At 52.0% G+C, this 19,204-nt stretch overlaps 2 protein-coding genes across 2 annotated transcripts; both read left to right on the top strand.

Annotated features, from left to right (window-relative positions):
* Positions 1-483: 483 nt before the first annotated feature.
* LOC125629806 (phospholipase A2 inhibitor and Ly6/PLAUR domain-containing protein-like) lies at positions 484-5,405 on the top strand. Its single transcript, XM_075123056.1, has 5 exons — positions 484-532; positions 2,052-2,168; positions 2,527-2,679; positions 2,866-3,009; positions 5,182-5,405. The coding sequence occupies exons 1-5, from the start codon at positions 484-486 to the stop codon at positions 5,403-5,405; spliced, it is 687 nt and encodes a 228-aa protein (XP_074979157.1).
* A 4,981-nt stretch (positions 5,406-10,386) lies between these two features.
* Positions 10,387-16,487, top strand: LOC125629865 (phospholipase A2 inhibitor and Ly6/PLAUR domain-containing protein-like). The gene is made up of 5 exons (XM_048835227.2): positions 10,387-10,435; positions 11,952-12,068; positions 12,427-12,579; positions 12,772-12,915; positions 16,327-16,487. Exons 1-5 carry the CDS (start codon positions 10,387-10,389, stop codon positions 16,485-16,487), a joined length of 624 nt encoding a protein of 207 aa, XP_048691184.2.
* Positions 16,488-19,204: the final 2,717 nt, after the last annotated feature.

The following is a 19,204-nucleotide window of genomic DNA, read 5'->3' as shown; positions in this document are numbered from 1 at the left end:
AGCTTCCTTTCTCAGTTCCACCGTGTAATTGTAAGATAACTCCACTGGGATATAAATATTGTTCTTACAGTTCAGTGGATAGTACATAGAGCTGCAAAAACAAGTCATTGTGTCAGGAAATTTTAGCTCGTACTGACTTCACTCGTGCTTTATATCTGGCCTGTTGTAAAATGAGGCAAACATCAAGATAAGCTAATGTACCCCATGGAAGACCTGTGTGTACCCCTGGAGTACATGGACCCCTGGCTGAGAACCACTGATCTCCACTAACGCACAAGGGAATTGGCCTCAAGACACATTGCATCACCTGATCAGACAATGTCACATGCAGGGCTGTGAAATCTCCCATCTCCGGGTCCACCAGGATGTCATGGGGCAGCCCCAGCCGATCCCCCAGGGGGCAGGTATTTGCCAACCTGCCGGATGAAACCACAGCCAGATGCTTCCTCACTGTTCTGTCACTGCAGCTAACATCCAGGCACCATGTGGGTGGCTCTGCCCCTCTGCCTGCTGTCCGCTCTCCTGGCCACAGGTGAGTCCCGTCCATCCCCGGTCACAGGGAGCCGGGTGGTGGGGTCGGGAATTCACTTGGGGAACGTGCCACTGTGGATGGCGGATTCTGGGGTCAGGATGGAATTTGTGGGTAAAACCAGCAAGAGGAAAACCCATCGCCACGTCCCCCGGCTGACTCGGGGAGAGCAGGGATTGGAGCCTGGGACTCCAACAGCCCACGCTAGGGGCCTGGCCAGCGGGTCTGAGTCTGTCTGTCCTTCCTTCTTCTCGTTCCTCCTCCACCTCTCGCCCGAGCTTGGGGTCATCCCGATGAGGAGCAGCACCCCCGTCCACATGTCATCCTGCCTAAAAATGTTCCCCTGCCTGTCAGCGCTGAGATTCCTGCCAGGACTCCTGGGTTTATTCCCCGGGTTTGAAAGGGGAATGGAGGTGCAACGGGTGGGGGCTGGGAGCAAGGACTTCTGGGCTCATTCCCCAGCTGTAGAAGCGGGCTGGGGTGTTGTGAGTTTGAGCAGAGATGGCTGCAAATCAGGACTCCCGGGTTCTGTCCGTGGCTCTGAAAGAGGAGTGGGATCTCGTGGGTTAGAGTGGGCTGGGAGTCAGGAGTGAGGACTTCTCAGCTGTCTTCTTGGTTCTAACCCTGAATTGAACACATCTTTTTTCTATCTCAGTTTCCATATTTCTTTGATAGGGATAATATAACTTTGCAACCATCTAGGGACATAGAAGGGGCGGGGAAGGTGTTCTAAGGTTTAATTGATGTTTCCACATGAAAGCTCTAAAAATACCAAAGTGGGAAAATCTTTCTTTCTTTCTTTCTTTCTTTCTTTCTTAAAACTACCTTATGCTCACGTAATGAATTTAAAGGCCCCCACGCTCTGTAGAGGAAAGAGTTCATGTTCCTGGGATCGCTGGCTGGAGACAAACAGCCATCAATCCAAAGGCTTAACAAGCGTCAACTGTATGCTGAAAAAGAGAATTGGCAGGATCAGCGATGAAAAGTGGGCTGAAGTCGAGTGTGGCTGAGCTGATGTAACTCTGAGAGGCAGAGGCCTGGAGCAGAGAGTTACGGCGGGGTCTGTGTGTGTGTGTGTGAGAAAGGTTCACCACAAAGCCAGGCAGAAACCCCTCTTCAGAGCAGCCGAATTCTTGTTTTTCTGTCTACACAGACGTGTGGGGTTTGTTCGCAGGCACAAGCTGCACCCCAGATAGCCACGTCAGCAGGTGAAAATGTATTCTAGCCACAGACACTCAGGCAGCAAACAGACTTGTCTGTGGTTTTGAGTAAGATACAAATGACCAGCTAGCAAGATGCCTTTCCCCATCCGGAGAGTTAAATGGAACTGGGCAGAACTGCTGCAAAAGCAGGTGGCATTTCTCCAAGTTCTGCCGGCCCACACGTTCAGTGAGGAGGCATTGGTGGTAACAACTCCCACAGTGCCACCTCTTGGTTCCTGGTGGTATTTAGCCCACGGGCACTGCCTGGGAGGGGTGGGGAGCCGGGGTTTGTACTGAGAAGGGATTTTTCCAACCTCCAGGGAGCGCTCTGCAATGCGAGGTGTGTGCGTCCAGAGAGCAATCGTGCTCCGGCCGCCTGCAGCCCTGCGCCCCCTCGGAAGGGACCTGCATCACTGTCGTGGCAGAGATCAGGCTGGGTGAGTGAAGGAAGATTCCTACTAAGTGTAGACACCATTGTCCTCCTGAAGCCAGGGGTCGAACCCAGGAGTCCTGGCTCCCAGTCCCTCTCCCTACTCTAAGGAATAGACTCTGCTCCTCTCCAGGAGCAGGGACTGCTCAGTCTGGAAAGATAATGTCATAGACGGGGGATGGGATGAGATGGGGAATTGAAGTGGGTGGCTGTGGGGCCTGGATCAGACAGAAGAGAGGATTTTATCGCGGGGGGTGGGGAGATGAGATGAGTTGGGGGTGGGGTGGATGGAACAAAAGGGGAGGATGGAGCAGCTGGGGGTCCATTGGGGAGCTCAGAGGTGATGCTCTGTTTCCCTTCCACAGAGGGATCCCCCTTCTCCTACACGGCTAAATCGTGCCTGGAGCCCAAGAACTGTGAGCTCGGCCCCTTCTCACTGACCTACCCGCACAATGTCACCGTGCGGGTGAACATCGCCTGCTGTGACACCGACGGCTGCAACGCCGGGGCCATCCCAGGTGTGTGTCTGCTGCAAACCTAGAGCCCTGCTCCGGCCACACCTGCCTGGAGAGAACCCAGGAGTCCTGGCTCCCAGCCCCCCTGCTCTAACCACTCGACCCCACTCCCTTCCCCGAGCTGGGATCGAGCGCAGCGTGTGGTGACTCCCCACCCTTGGCTGACTGTGTGTGTCTGACTGTTCTCAGTGCCAACTGTGAGCTCCGTCCCCAACGGCCGGCAGTGCCTGTCGTTCCTCAGAGTGGGGCCATATCACTGGAACGGGAAGGATGTCTTGGCCTGCACCGGCGCCGAGGACCATTGTGTTGAGGAATCTGGGATAGTAACACGGGGTAAGTCCTCCAGATGTGGGAGGGGTCTGAACACAGAGCATGCGGTGGAGCCCAGGTGTCCCGGCTTAGTCCCAGACCCCCTTGCTCTGACCCACTAGACTCCATTCTCCTGGCAGAGTTGCAGAGAGAACCCAGGAGTCCTACTTGCCGAGATGCCAAAGGAGCACCCAAGGAGGATAAGGCCACTGCAGAGAAACTAAATGAATTCTCTGCATCAGTCTTAATGGCTGAGGATGGGAGGGAGATTCTCATACCTGAGCCATTCTGTTTTGGTGACAAATCTGAGGAACTGTCCTGGATTGAGGAGTCATTACAGGAGTTTTTGCAAGAAATTGATAAATTAAACAGTAATAAGTCACCAGGACCAGATGGGATTCGCCCAAGAGTTCGGAAGGAACTCAAACGTCAAATTACAGAACTACAAACTGTGGTTTGTAACCTACCATTTAAATCAGCTTCTGCCTCAACTGGCTGGAGGACGGCTAATGACATGCCAGTTTCGAAAAAGGGCTCCAGAGGTGATCCCGGCAACTACAGGCCAATAAGTCTGACTTCAGTACAGGGCAAACTCACTGAAACTATAGAAAAGAAGAGAACTCTCAGCCACATAGATGAACATATTTTGTTGTGGAAGGGTCAACATGGTTTCGGTAAAGGGAAATCAGACCTCACCAATCTACTAGAATTCTCTGAGGGTTCAACAAGCGTGTGGACAAGGGGGATCCCGTGGATATAGTGTACTTAGATTTTCAGAAAGCGTCCCTCACCAAAGGCTCTTAAACAAAGTGAGCTGTCATGGGATAAAATCCTCTCATGGCTCAGTAACTGGTTAAAAGATAGGGAAAAAAGGGTAGGAAGAAATGATCAGTTTTCAGAACGGAGAGCGGTAAATAGTGGGAGTCCCCCAGGGATCTGCACTGGGCCCAGTCCTATTCACCAAATTCCGAAATGTTCTGGAAAAAGGAGTAAATAGTGAGGTGGCAAAATTTGCAGAAGATACAAAGCTACTCAAGATAGTTAAGTCCAAAGCAGACTGTGAAGAGGTACTAAAGGGTCTCTCAGAACTGGGTGACTGGGCAACAAAATGGCAGAGGAAATTCAGTGTTGATAAATGCAAAGTAATACACATGGGCAAACGTAATCCCAAGTAGACATACACAATAATGGGTCGAATTTACCACTCAAGAAAGATCTTGGAGTCACTGTGGAGAGTTCTCTGAAATCATCCACTCCATGTGCAGCGGCCGTCAAAAAAGCAAACACAATGCTGGGAATCATTCATAAAGGGACAGAGAATAGGACAGATAAGATCGTGTTGCCTCAATATAAATCCATGGGACGCCCACAGCTTGAACACTGCGTACGGATGTGGTCGCCCTGTCTCAAAAAAGATCAATTAGAATTGGAAAGGCTTCAGGAAATGACAGCCAAAATGCTAGGCTACTGAGTTCCAAAGAATGCAGTTGTACTAATAAGAAGATATATGCACAAAGGGGGATGGAATGGCTGCCATATGAGGAGAGATTAATAAGAGTGGGACTCTTCACCTTGGAAATGAAACGGCTAAGGGGGGATATGATCGCGGTCTAAAGAAGGTCGAAGCGTGTGGAGGAAGTTCAGAAGGAAGTGTTATTTACTCCTCCTAACATAAGAACGAGGGGTCACCACAGGCAGCAGGTATAAAATAAACCAAAGGAAGTACTGCTTCACACAAAGCACAGTCAACCTGTGGAACTCCTTGCCAGAGGATGTTTTGAAGGCGCAGACTATAACAGGGTTCAAACAGGAACTAGAGAAGTTCCTGGAGGACAGGTCCATCTGTGGCTATTAGCCAGGATGGGCAGGGAAGGTGGCCCTAGCCTCTGTTTGCCAGGAGCTGGGAATGGGCGACAGGGGAGGGATCACTGGATGATTCCCTGTTCTGTTCATTCCCTCTGGGGCACCTGGCATTGGCCAGAGGATACTGGGCTAGATGGACCTTTGGGGTGACCCAGGAGGGCCATTCCTCTTATGTTCTCACGTTGTTCCAGGCCCCTGCTCTGAGCACTAGACCCCACTCTGCCTGCAGAGCCGGGTGCAGTCCTGCTGGGAGGGGAGTGTGTGAGAGACCTCATGAGGGTCGGGGGGGGGGGGGAATTGGGAGCCTCCGATCACGTCTCTCCCCCTGTCCAGGTAACATCATACTGAGGAAGACTGCGGCTGGATGTGGCTCCCCTGGCGCCTGCGTGAAGACAGCGTTGGTGAAGAAATATGCCCAGGGCGTGCCGGAGATCCTGAGCCAGGCCAAGTGCTACCCAGCTCCCAGGGCCGGTGGAGGCATCGGGGAGCCCGGAGCCCCGGCCTGGAATCCTCCCCTTCTGCTGCGTGCCGGGCTGCAGTGCACCTCCCTTCAGTAGCCACGGGCTGCTGCTTCTCTTTGGGGGAGATTGCGGGTTGCTTTTGTGCATTGGCTGAATAAAGCGAGTTGTGGGGAAAGTACCCCCCAGCTCCTTGTCCCCTGACCGTCCCGTACCGGGCCCCGCCCCTATCTGTGCACAAGTGATGCCGGCAGGAAGAGAACCTGGGAGTCCTGACTCCCAGTACCCCACCCTGTAACCCACCAGACCCCACTCCCTTCTGAAAGCCAGGGATAGAGCCCAGGAGTCCTGGCTCCCAAGCCCTCTGCTCTAACCACTGGACCCCTCTCCTCTTGCAGGGCCACGGAATGGAACCCAGGAGTCCTGCCTGGACCCCCTCCCCCAAGGCAAGGCCCATGGCTGGGGGAAAGGCACCGGCTGGCTGAGCTCCCCTGGGGAAGGAGGGCTGTGGGAAGGAGAGGCCGTGGCTCACCCAGCTGTCCAGGCGGGCGGGAACGCCCTGGAGGGGAGAAATGTCCTTCTAGGTTGATTTTGCAGGGCTCAGTTCGTCCCGCTCTCTGGGGCGGCTCCACTGGGAGTGCCGGGCTCAGGGAAGGTGTCAGGAAACAGGGCAGATCCCCCCAACCGGTGGTGCTCTTTGAGCAGATTTCACCCAGAGTGAACTCCTGGATCGCTGCCCCCGTCTGACCCCGGAGTCACAGCCAGTCCCCTCAGATACTCTCAGACAAGCCGGACTTTGTGAGGAAAGGTCACGTACACCCCAAACCAGCGCACCCAGGTTGTCCCCTGCCCCAGGAGACCGGTCACTTACCCCAGAGCCACGGGACCCCAGATCCTACAGCAAAGGCAACGCTGGCAGCCAGGTCTGTAGGAAACGCGCTAAAGGTTCGTGAGCTAAGGAAAGGGAATGAGGGTCACGAGGGGTTATAGGCGGTAAAATTCATGCCCAGGTGAGTTGCAGTCTGTAATTCCAAACGGTGGCGGTGATGGAAGAATCTGCCATTCTCCCAAGTCTTTTCAGGTGCCCCCAGACCGTCTCCGGGGATCCCCGCTTTCCATCCGGTTCCGGTCCCTGTAAGAGTCCAGCCAGCCCAGCGAGGCAGGATCCTTCCCTGAATCCATCCTTACAGCTTCTTCTCCCAGAGAACAAGCTGGCAGGGCCCCCACCCACGTAGGCTTTGCCTTCGATGAGGGAGGGAGGAACGCGGCAGTCAGCACACGCGATGGCCCCTGCCTTTGGGGTCAGCACTTTTCTGGTGCTAAAGTTCCTCATTAGCATCCCTCAGGCATCTCTGCTGGGTCAGTGAGTCCCAGGGCTGTGCTCAGGGTGAATGGTTGTTACTCCGCTAAAACAGCAGATGGGGAAGGGAAAACCATACCATGGCCCATTGGTTTTCATGAAATGGAAACTCCAAACACACTGTTCTACCTTCGCCATGCCTTTGATCTAGGCCAGGGGCTCTCGACCTTTCCAGACAGCTGTACCCCTTGTGGCAGTCTGATGTGTCTTGGATACCCCAAGTTTCCCCTCACTTAAAGCTTCTTGCTTCCAAAACCAGACATGGGGTCTAAATTAGCTGTTCCCAGTCAAGAAAGAGATCTTGGAGTCACAGTGGATAGTTCACAGTACGCAGTGCATGTCAAAAAAGAGAACAGAATGTTGGGAATCATTAAGAAAGGGAGAGATAATGAGACAGTAAATGTCATATTGCCCCTATATAAATCCATGCTACTCCCATTCTTGAAAACTGTGTGGAGATGTGGTCACCCCAGCGTATAAAAGATATATCGGAATTGGAAAAGATTCAGAAAAGGTCATAAAATTAAGGAAGTTTTATTTACTCCTTCTCATAACACAAGAACGAGGGGCCACCAAATGAAATTAAGAGGCAGTAGGTTTAAAAAAACAAAGGGAAGTGTTTTTTTCACATAATGCACCATCAACCTGTGGAACTCCTTGCCAGAGGAATGTGCAAAGTCCAAAAGTAAACTAGGTTCAAAAAAGAGCTAGATAAATTCATGGAGGATAGGGCCATCAATGGCTATTAGCCAGGCTGGGTAGGGATGGTGTCCTTAGCCTCTGTTTGCCAGAAGCTGTGAATGGATGACAGGGGATGGAACACTTGATGTTTGATTACCTGTTCTGTTCATTCCCTCTGGGCACCTGGCATTGGCCACTGTCGGAAGACAGGATACTGGGTTAGATGGACCTTTGGTCTGACCCAGTGTGGCCCTGTCAGGGTTCCTTCCCCACTCTGAACTCGAGGGTACAGATGTGGGGACCCGCAGGAAAGACCCCCTCAGCTTATTCTTACCAGCTTAGGTTAAAAACTTCCCCAAGGTACAAACTTTGCCTTGTCCTTGAACCGTACGCTGCCACCACCAAGCGTCTTACACAAAGACCAGGGAAAGAGCCCACTTGGAGACGTCTTCCCCCAAAATATCACCCCAAGTCCTACACCCCCTTTCCTGGGGAAGGCTTGATAAGAATCCTCCCCAATTTGTACAAGTGAACACAGACCCAAACCCTTGGATCTTCAGAACAATGAAAAAGCAAACAGGTTCTTAAAAGAAGAATTTGAATGAAAGAAAAGGTGAAAGAATCACCCCTGTAAAATCAGGATGGTAAATACCTTCCAGGGTAATCAAATTCAAAACATAGAGAATCCTCAAGGCAAAACCTTAAGTTACAAAAAGACACACAGACAGGAATATCCATTCTATTCAGCACAGCTATTTTCTCAGCCATTTAAAGAAATCATAATCTAACACATACCTAGCTAGATTACTTACTAAATTCTAAGAGTCCATTCCTGTTCTGTCCCCGGCAAAAGCATCACACAGACAAACACAGACCCTTTGTTTTTCTCCCTCCTCCCAGCTTTTGAAAGCATCTTATCTCCTCATTGGGCATTTTGGGTAGGTGCCAGCGAGGTTACCTTTAGCTTCTTAACCCTTTACAGGTGAGAGGATTTTTCCTCTGGACGGGAGGGATTATAAAGGGGTTTACACTTCCCTTTCTATTTATGACAACAGGTGAAAGTGTTTTGCCACTGGCCATGAGGGATTTTAGAGAACCAGGGACAGAAAGGTGGTTCCCCTTCCCTTTATATTTATGACAGGTCCTTTCTTATGTTATTCTAAAAATATATAAAAGTGTCACGGCCACACTGTGACTGACAAATAGCTTCCTTTCTCATTTCCACTGTGTAATTATAAGATAACTCCACTGGGATATAAATATTGGTCTTACAGTTCAGTGGATAGTACATAGAGCTGCACAAAGAAGCCACTGTGTCAGGAAATTTTAGCTCGTACTGACTTCACTAGTGCTTTTTATCTGGCCTGTTGTAAAATGAGGCAAATATAAAGGTGAGCTGATGTACCACCCTGGAAGACCTGTGTACCCCTGGGGTACACGGACCCCTGGCTGAGAACCACTGATCTCCACGAATGCACAAGGAAATTGGCCTCAAGACACATTGGCATCACCTGATCAGCCAATGTCACATGCAGGGTTGTGAAATCTCCCATCTCTGGGCCCACCAGGATGTCACGGGGCAGCCCCAGCCGATCCCGCAGGGGGCAGGTGTTCTGCAACCTTTCCGCAGAGAAGGACCTGGGGATTACAGTGGATGAGAAGCTGGCTATGAGTCAGCAGGGTGGCCTTGTTGCCAAGAAGGCCAAAGGCATTTTGAGCTGCATCAGTAGGAGCGTTGCCAGCAGATGGAGGGAAGTGATTATTCCCCTCTATTCGGCACTGGTGAGGCCACATCTGGAGTACTGGGTCCAGTTTTGGGCCCCCCACTACAGAAGGGATGTGGACAAATTGGAGAGAGTCCAGCGGAGGGCAACGAAAATGATTAGGGGGCTGGAGCACGTGACTTAGGAGGGGAGGCTGAGGGAACTGGGCTTCTTTCGTCTGCAGAAGAGAAGAGTGAGGGGGAATTTGATAGCACCTTCAACTACCTGAGGGGGGTTCCAAAGAGGATGGAGCTCGGCTGTTCTCAGTGGTGGCAGATGACAGAACGAGGAGCAATGGTCTCCAGTTGCAGTGGGGGAGGTCTAGGTTGGAGGTCGAGGGGAGGGACGGCATCCACAGGACAGCAACCGGGACCCCAGGGCAGGTCACAGTGGTGAGAGCTCAGCTGGCCGGCCCTGGGGAGCAGCTGGCCGCACGCTGCATGTGTCTCTTGTTCTTCCATCGGTGGCGGTTGCTACTTCAGGCTCATGGTGGCCAGCGAGAAGCCGGGAAGGCTGGGCTGTGCAGGCCCAGGGGTCCGCCCGCCCCTTCTGTCTGCAGTCCCACCCCTGTTCTGCTCCTTCCCCCGTGGCCCTGCCCCGGTTCCACCCCTTAGTCCTGTCCCAGTCCACCCACCCCCTTGCAGCCCCCCCGCCCACGTCCCCAAGACCAGGAAAGATCTGTCCCGCCGCCAGCTGGGGGTGAGAGCTCTTCCAGTGCCCGGGCCACAGCCGCAGCTGGGATCCGGGCGCTGGGGCTTCCCCCGCCACCTGGTGCTTCTGCCAGGCACCGGGCTTGGGGTGCAGGGTTATATAAATATAAATATTTGGGATATAAAAATGGGATATAAATATTGTTCTGACAGTTCAGTGGATCGTACATAGAGCTGCACAAACAAGTCATTGTGTCAGGAAATTTTAGCTCGTACTGACTTCACTCGTGCTTTATATCTGGCCTGTTGTAAAATGAGGCAAACATCAAGATAAGCTAATGTACCCCATGGAAGACCTGTGTGTACCCCTGGAGTACATGGACCCCTGGCTGAGAACCACTGATCTCCACTAACGCACAAGGGAATTGGCCTCAAGACACATTGCATCACCTGATCAGACAATGTCACATGCAGGGCTGTGAAATCTCCCATCTCCGGGTCCACCAGGATGTCATGGGGCAGCCCCAGCCGATCCCCCATGGGGCAGGTATTTGCCAACCTGCTGGATAAAACCACAGCCAGATGCTTCCTCACTGTTCTGTCATTGCAGCTAACATCCAGGCACCATGTGGGTGGCTCTGCCCCTCTGCCTGCTGTCAACTCTCCTGGCCACAGGTGAGTCCCATCCATACGCGGTCACAGGGAGCCGGGTGGTGGGGTCGGGAATTCACTAGGGGAACGTGCCGCTGTGGATGGCAGATTCTGGGGTCAGGATGGAATTTGTGGGTAAAACCAGCAAGAGGAAAACCCATAGCCACGTCCCCCGGCTGACTCGGGGAGAGCAGGGATTGGAGTCTGGGACTCCCACAGCCCACGCTAGGGGCCTGGCCAGCGGGTCTGAGTCTGTCTGTCCTTCCTTCTTCTCGTTTCTCCTCCAGCTCTCGCCCGAGCTTGGGGTCATCCGGATGAGGAGCAGCACCCCCGTCCACATGTCATCCTGCCTAGAAATGTTCCCCTGCCTGTCAGCGCTGAGATTCCTGCCAGGACTCCTGGGTTTATTCCCCGGGTTTGAAAGGGGAATGGGGGTGCAACGGGTGGGGGCTGGGAGCCAGGACTTCTGGGCTCATTCCCCAGCTGTAGAAGCGGGCTGGGGTGTAGTGAGTTTGAGCAGAGATGGCTGCAAATCAGGACTCCCGGGTTCTGTCCGTGGCTCTGAAACAGGCGTGGGATCTCGTGGGTTAGAGTGGGCTGGGAGTCAGGAGTGAGGATTTCTCAGCTGTCTTCTTGGTTCTAACACTGAATTGAACACATCTTTTTTCTACCTCAGTTTCCATATTTCTTTGATAGGGATAATATAACTTTGCAACCATCTAGGGACATAGAAGGGGCGGGGAAGGTGTTCTAATGTTTAATTGATTTTTCCACATGAATGCTCTAAAAAAACCAAAGTGGGAAAATCTTCCTTTCTTTCTTTCTTTCTTTCTTTCTTAAAACTACCTTATGCTCACGTAATGAATTTAAAGGCCCCCACGCTCTGGAGAGGAAAGAGTTGATGCTCGTGGGATCGCTGGCTGGAGACGAAGAGCCATTAATCCAAAGAGTTAACAAGCGTGAATTGTATTCTGAAGAAGAGAATTGGCAGGATCAGCCATGAAAAGTGGGCTGAAGTCGAGTGTGGCTGAGCTGATGTAACTCTGAGAGGCAGAGGCCTGGAGCAGAGAGTTACGGCGGGGTCTGTGTGTGTGTGAGAAAGGTTCACTGCAAAGCCAGGCAGAAACCCCTCTTCAGAACAGCCGAATTCTTGTTTTTCTGTCTACACAGACGTGTGGGGTTTGTTCGCAGGCACAAGCTGCACCCCAGATAGCCACGTCAGCAGCTGAAAATGTATTCTAGCCACAGACACTCAGGCAGCAAACAGACTTGTCTGTGGTTTTGAGTAAGATAGAAATGACCAGATAGCAAGATGCCTTTCCCCATCCGGAGAGTTAAATGGAACTGGGCAGAACTGCTGCAAAAGCAGGTGGCATTTCTCCAAGATCTGCCTGACCACACGTTCAGTGAGGAGGCATTGGTGGTTACAACTCCCACAGCGCCACCTCTTGGTTCCTGGTGATATTTCGCCCACAGGCACTGCCTGAGGAGGGGTGTGGAGCTGGGGTTTGTACTGAGAATGGATTTTTCCAACCTCCAGGGAGCGCTCTGCAATGCGAGGTGTGTGCGTCCAGAGAGCAATCGTGCTCCGGCCCCCTGCAGCCCTGCGCCCCCTCAGAAGGGACCTGCATCACCGTCGTGGCAGAGATGAGGCTGGGTGAGTTAAAGAAGATTTCTACTCAGTGTAGACACCATTGTCCTCCTGAAGCCAGGGGTCGAACCCAGGAATCCTGGCTCCCAGCCCCTCCCCCTACTCTAACCAATAGTCTCCGCTCCTCTCCAGGAGCAGGGACTGCTCAGTCTGGAATGATAATGTCATTGACGGGGGATGGGAGGAGATGGGGTATTGCAGTGGGTGGCTGTGGGGCCTGGATCAGACAGAAGAGAGGATTTTATCACGGGGGGTGGGGAGATGAGATTAGTTGGGGGTGGGGTGGATGGAACAAAAGGGGAGGATGGAGCGGCTGGGGGTCCATTGGGGAGCTCAGAGGTGATGCTCTGTTTCCCTTCCACAGACGGAAACTCCTTCTACTACACGGGTAAATCGTGCCTGCAGCCCAAGAACTGTGAGCCCGGCCCCTTCTCGCTGACGTACCCGCACAATGTCACCGTGCTGGCGAACATCGCCTGCTGTGACACCGACGGCTGCAATGCCGGGGCCATCCCAGGTGTGTGTCTGCTGCAAACCGAGAGCCCTGCTCCGGCCACACCTGCCTGGAGAGAACCCAGGAGTCCTGGCTCCCAGCCCAAAGCCCCCATTCCTAACCACTAGACCCCACTCCCTTCCCCGAGCTGGGATTGAGCCCAATGTGTGGTGACTCCCCACCCTTGGCTGACTGTGTGTGTCTGACTGTTCTCAGTGCCAACTGTGAGCTCCGTCCCCAACGGCCGGCAGTGCCTGTCGTTCCTCAGAGTGGGGCCATATCTCTGGAACGGGAAGGGGGTCTTGGCCTGCACCGGCACCGAGGACCATTGTGTTGTGGAATCTGGGATATTAGCACGGGGTAAGTCCTCCAGATGTGGGAGGGGTCTGAACACAGAGCATGAGGTGGAGCCCAGGTGTCCCGGCTCAGTCCCAGCCCCCCTTGCTCTCATGCACTAGACTCCACTCCCCTGGCAGAGTTGCAGAGAGAACCCAGGAGTCCTACTTGCCGAGATGCCAAAGGAGCACCCAAGGAGGATAAGGCCACTGCGGAGAAACTAAATGAATTCTCTGCATCAGTCTTCACGGCTGAGGATGGGAGGGAGATTCCCAAACCGGAGCCATTCTGTTTTGGTGTCAAATTTGAGGAACTGTCCCAGATTGAGGAGTCATTACAGGAGTTTTTGCAAGAAATTGATAAATTAAACAGTGATAAGTCACCAGGACCAGATGGGATTCACCCAAGAGTTTGGAAGGAACTCAAATGTCAAATTACAGAACTACAAACTGTGGTTTGTAACCTACCATTTAAATCAGCTTCTGTCTCAACTGGCTGGAGGATGGCTAATGACACGCCTGTTTCGAAAAAGGGCTTGTTAGCCGATGGCCAAGGATGTTCGGTGAGGTGCCAGCTATGCCCGTTTATACCATCCGTGACTTTAACCGCTAGGACGCACTGTCCCTTCGCGGCGGGCAGCCCAGGCTAGGCTGACGGATGCCCCAAGGTCCTAACCACCCGTGACTTTAACTGCTAGAGCTCAGAGCTCCTTCGCAGCGGCAGTCAATACTGACTGACAGGTGCCCCAATGGCAGCACTAAGAGCCTCTCCACACCCGTCACTTTAACTGCTAGAGCTCAGAGCTCCTTCGCAGCGGGCAGCCAGGATTGACTGACAGGTGGCCCAAGAGTTTGCCCCGTGGAGGCGGCACAACTCAACGCTAGGCTCTTCGTACTCTCACCTAATGGCCAGACTTTAGAGCCAAAACGGCTGAGGTTCTTTCATTGTGTTGGCTGCTTTACAGTAAACCAGAGAAAACAAGTCAGGCTTATGCACAAATGGTTACCAAAATTTATTAAGCTAGATTCTAATCATGTGGTTACAAAATTGCTAGTATTTTAGCCTACTTATTTAAATGTAGAGATGTTACACACACAAACAAGTTACAAAACTGAAGCCACAATCCCAAAGAAAGAAAACAAAGTACAGAGCTCTATTTCAAAATTTGTGTTCACTAAAGATAGGCGATCAGGTGTGGGTGCTTCTTACCCTCCTTGCATCTCTCGATTCCAGCGGTGCCAAGCCAGGATCGGTCACTCAATTCCACGGAAAGACGAATAAGGGACAAGGCTTAGGGACCCTCTTAGCTGCAGAAGCCTTGGGAGGCTGTCACTTATCTGACCAGCAGATAGATAGTGAAAAGCACTCCAAAATCATGGTGCTGTAGGTCCCCTACTTATACCTCTGTACTCCTTTATTCTCTTTCTCCTTTCTTATGCCAAATTGGGGCTGGTCTGTCTGGGTGACGCCAGCTTTCGCAAGAGTAGTTTACACTTGCAAGGGAGAGAAACAATAAGTGTCGACAACTGGACATTTCTTTTATCAGGGTAAATATTTTCACACCTAGGATGTTGGGGTGTGTGCATCACGCTATTTAGTAGGGGCTAAGAGCCATGTCTGTCACAGGGCCTCTGCCTGCTGTGAGCTTAATCGTTGTATCTGTTCCCAGAGGCACATTGTAGCAGCACACCTGTGCTTTCACAGCTTCAAAGGCTGAGCTGGAATATATGTTAAGTGCCCTGTTCCGGCTTCCTCCTGTGTTTCCAGCAATGCTGGTCTGAGGGGGCGGGGGGGGGGGCTGGCTGTCTGGCTCCAGGGCTCCAGAGGTGATCCCGGCAACTACAGGCCAATAAGTCTGACTTCACTACAGGGCAAACTCATTGAAACTATAGAAAAGAAGAGAACTGTCAGCCACATAGATGAACATAATTAGTTGTGGAAGGGTCAACATGGTTTCGGTAAAGGGAAATCACGCCTCACCAGTGTACGAGAATTCTCTGAGGGGGTCAACAAGCGTGTGGACAAGGGGGATCCCATGGATTTCGTGTACTTAGATTTTCAGAAAGCGTCCCTCACCAAAGGCTCTTAAGCAAAGTGAGCTGTCATGGGATAAAATCCTCTCATGGCTCAGTAACTGGTTAAAAGATAGGGAAAAAAGGGTAGGAAGAAATGGTCAGATTTCAGAAGGGAGAGAGGTAAATAGTGGGAGTCCCCCAGGGATCTGCACTGGGCCCAGTGCTATTCACCATATTCCGAAATGTTCTGGAAAAAAGGGTAAATAGTGAGGTGGGAAAATTTGCAGAAAATAAAAACCTACTCAAGATAGTAAAGTCCAAAGCAGACTGTGAAGAGGTACTAAAGGGTCTCTCAGAACTGGGTGACTGGGCATCAAAATGGCAGAGGAAATTCAGTGTTGATAAATGCAAAGTAATGCACATGGGCAAACGTAATCCCAAGTAGACATACACAATGATGTGTCAAATTTACCACTCAAGAAAGATCTTGGAGTCACTGTGGAGAGTTCTCTGAAATCATCCACTCCATGTGCAGCGGCCGTCAAAAAAGCAAACAGAATGCTGCGAATCATTCATAAAGGGACAGAGAATAGGACAGAGATCTAACCCCAAAGATCGTGTTGCCTAAATATAAATCCATGGGACGCCCACAGCTTGAACACTGCGGACGGATGTGGTCGCCCTGTCTCAAAAAAGATCTTTTGGAACCGGAAAGGCTTCAGAAAATGCGAACCAAAATGATGAGGGGGATGGAATGGCTGCCATATGAGGAGAGATTAATAAGAGTGGGACTCTTCACCTTGGAAATGAAACGGCTAAGGGGGGATATGATCGAGGTCTAAAGAAGGTTGAAGCGTGTGGAGGAAGTAAAGAAGGAAGTGTTATTTACTCCTCCTAACGTAAGAACGAGGGGTCACCACAGGCAGCAGGTATAAAATAAACCAAAGGAAGTACTGCTTCACACAATGCACAGTCAACCTGTGGAACTCCGTGCCAGAGGATGTTGTGAAGGCGCAGACTATAACAGGGTTCAAACAAGAACTAGAGAAGTTCCTGGAGGACAGGTCCATCTGTGGCTATTAGCCAGGATGGGCAGGGAAGGTGGCCCTAGCCTCTGTTTGCCAGGAGCTGGGAATGGGCGACGGGATGGATCACTGGATGATTCCCTGTTCTGTTCATTCCCTCTGGGGCACCTGGCATTGGCCAGAGGATACTGGGCTAGATGGACCTTTGGTGTGACCCAGGAGGGCCATTCCTCTTATGTTCTCACATTGTTCCAGGCCCCCTGCTCTGAGCACTAGACCCCACTCTGCCTGCAGAGCCGGGTGCAGTCCTGCTGGGAGAGGAGTGTGTGAGAGACCTCATGAGGGTCGGGGGGGGGGAATTGGGAACCCCCGATCACGTCTCTCCCCCTGTCCAGGTAACATCATACTGAGGAATACTGCGGCTAGATGCGGCTCCCCTGGCGCCTGCGTGAAGAGATTGTTGTTGAAGAAATACGCCAAGGGCGTGGTGGAGATCCTGAGCCAGGCCAAGTGCTACCCAGCTCCCAGGGCCGGTGGAGGCATCGGGGAGCCCTGAGCCCCGGCCTGGCATCCTCCCCTTCTGCTGCTTGCTGGGCTGCAGTGCACCTCCCTTCAGTAGCCACTTGCTGCTGCTTCTCTTTGGGGGAGATTGTGGGTTCCTTTTGTGCATTGGCTGAATAAAGCGAGTTGTGGGGAAAGCACCCCCCTAGCTCCTTGTCCCCTGACTGCCCCATACCGCCCCCCCCCCCGCCCCTATCTGTGCACAAGTGATGCTGGCAGGAAGAGAACCCGGGAGTCCTGACTCCCAGTACCCCACCCTGTAACCCACCAGACCCCACTCCCTTCTGAAAGCCAGGGATAGAGCCCAGGAGTCCTGGCTCCCAAGCCCCCTGCTCTAACCACTGGACCCCTCTCCCCTTGCAGGGCCAGGGAATGGAACCCAGGAGTCCTGCCTGGACCCCCTCCCGGAAGGCAAGGCCCATCGCTGGGGAAAGGCACCGGCTGGCTAAGCTCCCCTGGGGAAGGAGGGCTGTGGGAAGGAGAGGCCGTGGCTCACCCAGCTGTCCAGGCGGGCGGGAAAGCCCTGGAGGGGAGAAATGTCCTTCTAGGTTGATTTTGCAGGGCTCAGTTCGTCCCGCTCTCTGGGGCGGCTCCACTGGGAGTGCCGGGCTCAGGGAAGGTGTCAGGAAACAGGGCAGATCCCCCCAGCCGGTGGTGCTCTGTGAACAGATTTCACCCAGCGTGAACTCCTGGATCGCTGCCCCCGTCTGACCCCGGAGTCACAGCCAGTCCCCTCAGATACTCTCAGACAAGCCGGACTTTGTGAGGAAAGTGGGAGGTGGTAGAATCTCCTTCCTTAGAGGTTTTTAAGGTCAGGCTTCACAAAGCCCTGGCTGGGATGATTTAACTGGGAATTGGTCCTGCTTCGAGCAGGGGGTTGGACTAGATGACCTTCTGGGGTCCCTTCCAACCCTTATATTCTATGAAAGGTCACGTACACCCCAAACTAGGCCACCCAGGTTGTCCCCTGCCCCAGGAGACTGCTCTCTTACCCCAGGGCCACGAGACCCCAGGTCCTACACCAAAGGGAACGCTGGCAGCCAGGTCTGTAGGAATCTCGCTAAAGGTTCGTGAGCTAAGGAAAGGGAATGAGGGTCACAAGGGGTTAAAGCAGGTAAAATTCATGCCCGGGTGAGTCGCAGTCTGTAATTCCAAACGGTGGCAGTGAAAGAAGAAACTGCCATTTTCCAAAATCTTTTCAGGTGCCCCCAGACGGTCTCCAGGGATCCCCACTTTGCATCCGGTTCCGGTCCCTGTAAGCGTCCAGCCGGCCCAGTGAAGCAGGGTTCCCTCAATCCATCCTTACAGCTTCTTCTCCCAGAGAACAAGGTGGCAGGGCCCCCACCCACGTGGGCTTTGCCTTCGATGGGGGGAGGGAGGAACACGGTGGTCTGCACACGAGATGCCCCTGCCTTTGGGGTCAGCACTTTTCTGGTGCTAAAGTTCTTCGTTAGCATCCCTACGGCATTGTCAATGTTCCTTCCCCACTCTGAACTCTAGGGTACAGATGTGGGGACCTGCATGAAAACCTCCTAAGCTTACTTTTACCAGCTTAGTTTAAAACTTCCCCAAGGTACAAGCTATTGTACCCTTTCCCTTGGATTTCCACTGCCACCACCAAACTTTACCTGGGTTTACTGGGAAACGTAGTTTGGACATGTCTTTCCCCCCAAAATCCTCCCAACCCTTGCACCCCACTTCCTGGGGAAGGTTTGGTAAAAATCCTCACCAATTTGCATAGGTGACCACAGACCCAAACCCTTGGATCTTAGAACAATGAAAAAGCATTGCGTTTCCTTACAAGAAGACTTTTAATAGAAGTAGAAAAGAATCACCTCTGTAAAATCAGGATGGCAAATACCTTACAGGGGAATTAGATTCAAAAGAGAGAGAATCCCTCTAGGCAAAACCTTAAGTTACAAAAAGACACACAGACAGCAATATCCATTCTATGCAGCACAGCTATTTTCTCAGCCATGTAAAGAAGTCATAATCTAACACATACCTAGCTAGATTACTTTTACTAACTTCTAAGAGTCCATTCCTGTTCTGTCCCCGGCAAAAGCATCAGACAAACACAGACCCTTTGTTTTTCTCCCTCCTCCCAGCTTTTGAAAGCATCTTATCTCCTCATTGGGCATTTTGGGTGGGTGCCAGCGAGGTTACCTTTAGCTTCTTAACCCTTTACAGGTGAGAGGATTTTTCCTCTGGACAGGAGGGATTATAAAGGGGTTTACACTTCCCTTTATATTTATGACAACAGGTGAAAGTGTTTTGCCACTGGCCATGAGGGATTTTAGAGAACCAGGGACAGAAAGGTGGTTCCCATTCCCTTTATATTTATGACAGGTCCTTTCTTATGTTATTCTAAAAATATATAAAAGTGTCACGGCCACACTGTGACTGACAAATAGCTTCCTTTCTCATTTCCACTGTGTAATTATAAGATAACTCCACTGGGATATAAATATTGGTCTTACAGTTCAGTGGATAGTACATAGAGCTGCACAAACAAACCATTGTGTCAGGAAATTTTAGCTCGTACTGACTTCACTAGTGCTTTTTATCTGGCCTGTTGTAAAATGAGGCAAACATCAAGATGAGCTGATGTACCACCCTGGAAGACCTGTGTGTACCCCTGGGGTACACGGACCCCTGGCTGAGAACCACTGGTCTCCACGAATGCACAAGGAAATTGGCCTCAAGACACAT

This window comes from Caretta caretta, chromosome 24 (assembly GCF_965140235.1).
Source record: "Caretta caretta isolate rCarCar2 chromosome 24, rCarCar1.hap1, whole genome shotgun sequence".
NCBI lineage: Eukaryota > Metazoa > Chordata > Testudines > Cheloniidae > Caretta > Caretta caretta.
This window is presented reverse-complemented; position numbering and strand designations above follow the sequence as displayed.

Bases quoted from the DNA above. Each gene is read 5' to 3' on its own strand.
- LOC125629806 (XM_075123056.1), top strand. From the start codon at position 484: ATGTGGGTGGCTCTGCCCCTCTGCCTGCTGTCCGCTCTCCTGGCCACA. The intron at 533-2,051 runs GTGAGTCCCGTC...TCCAACCTCCAG, and splicing joins GTCCGCTCTCCTGGCCACAG to GGAGCGCTCTGCAATGCGAG. The intron at 2,169-2,526 runs GTGAGTGAAGGA...TCCCTTCCACAG, and splicing joins CGTGGCAGAGATCAGGCTGG to AGGGATCCCCCTTCTCCTAC.
- LOC125629865 (XM_048835227.2), top strand. From the start codon at position 10,387: ATGTGGGTGGCTCTGCCCCTCTGCCTGCTGTCAACTCTCCTGGCCACA. The intron at 12,069-12,426 runs GTGAGTTAAAGA...TCCCTTCCACAG, and splicing joins CGTGGCAGAGATGAGGCTGG to ACGGAAACTCCTTCTACTAC. The intron at 12,580-12,771 runs GTGTGTGTCTGC...GACTGTTCTCAG, and splicing joins CAATGCCGGGGCCATCCCAG to TGCCAACTGTGAGCTCCGTC.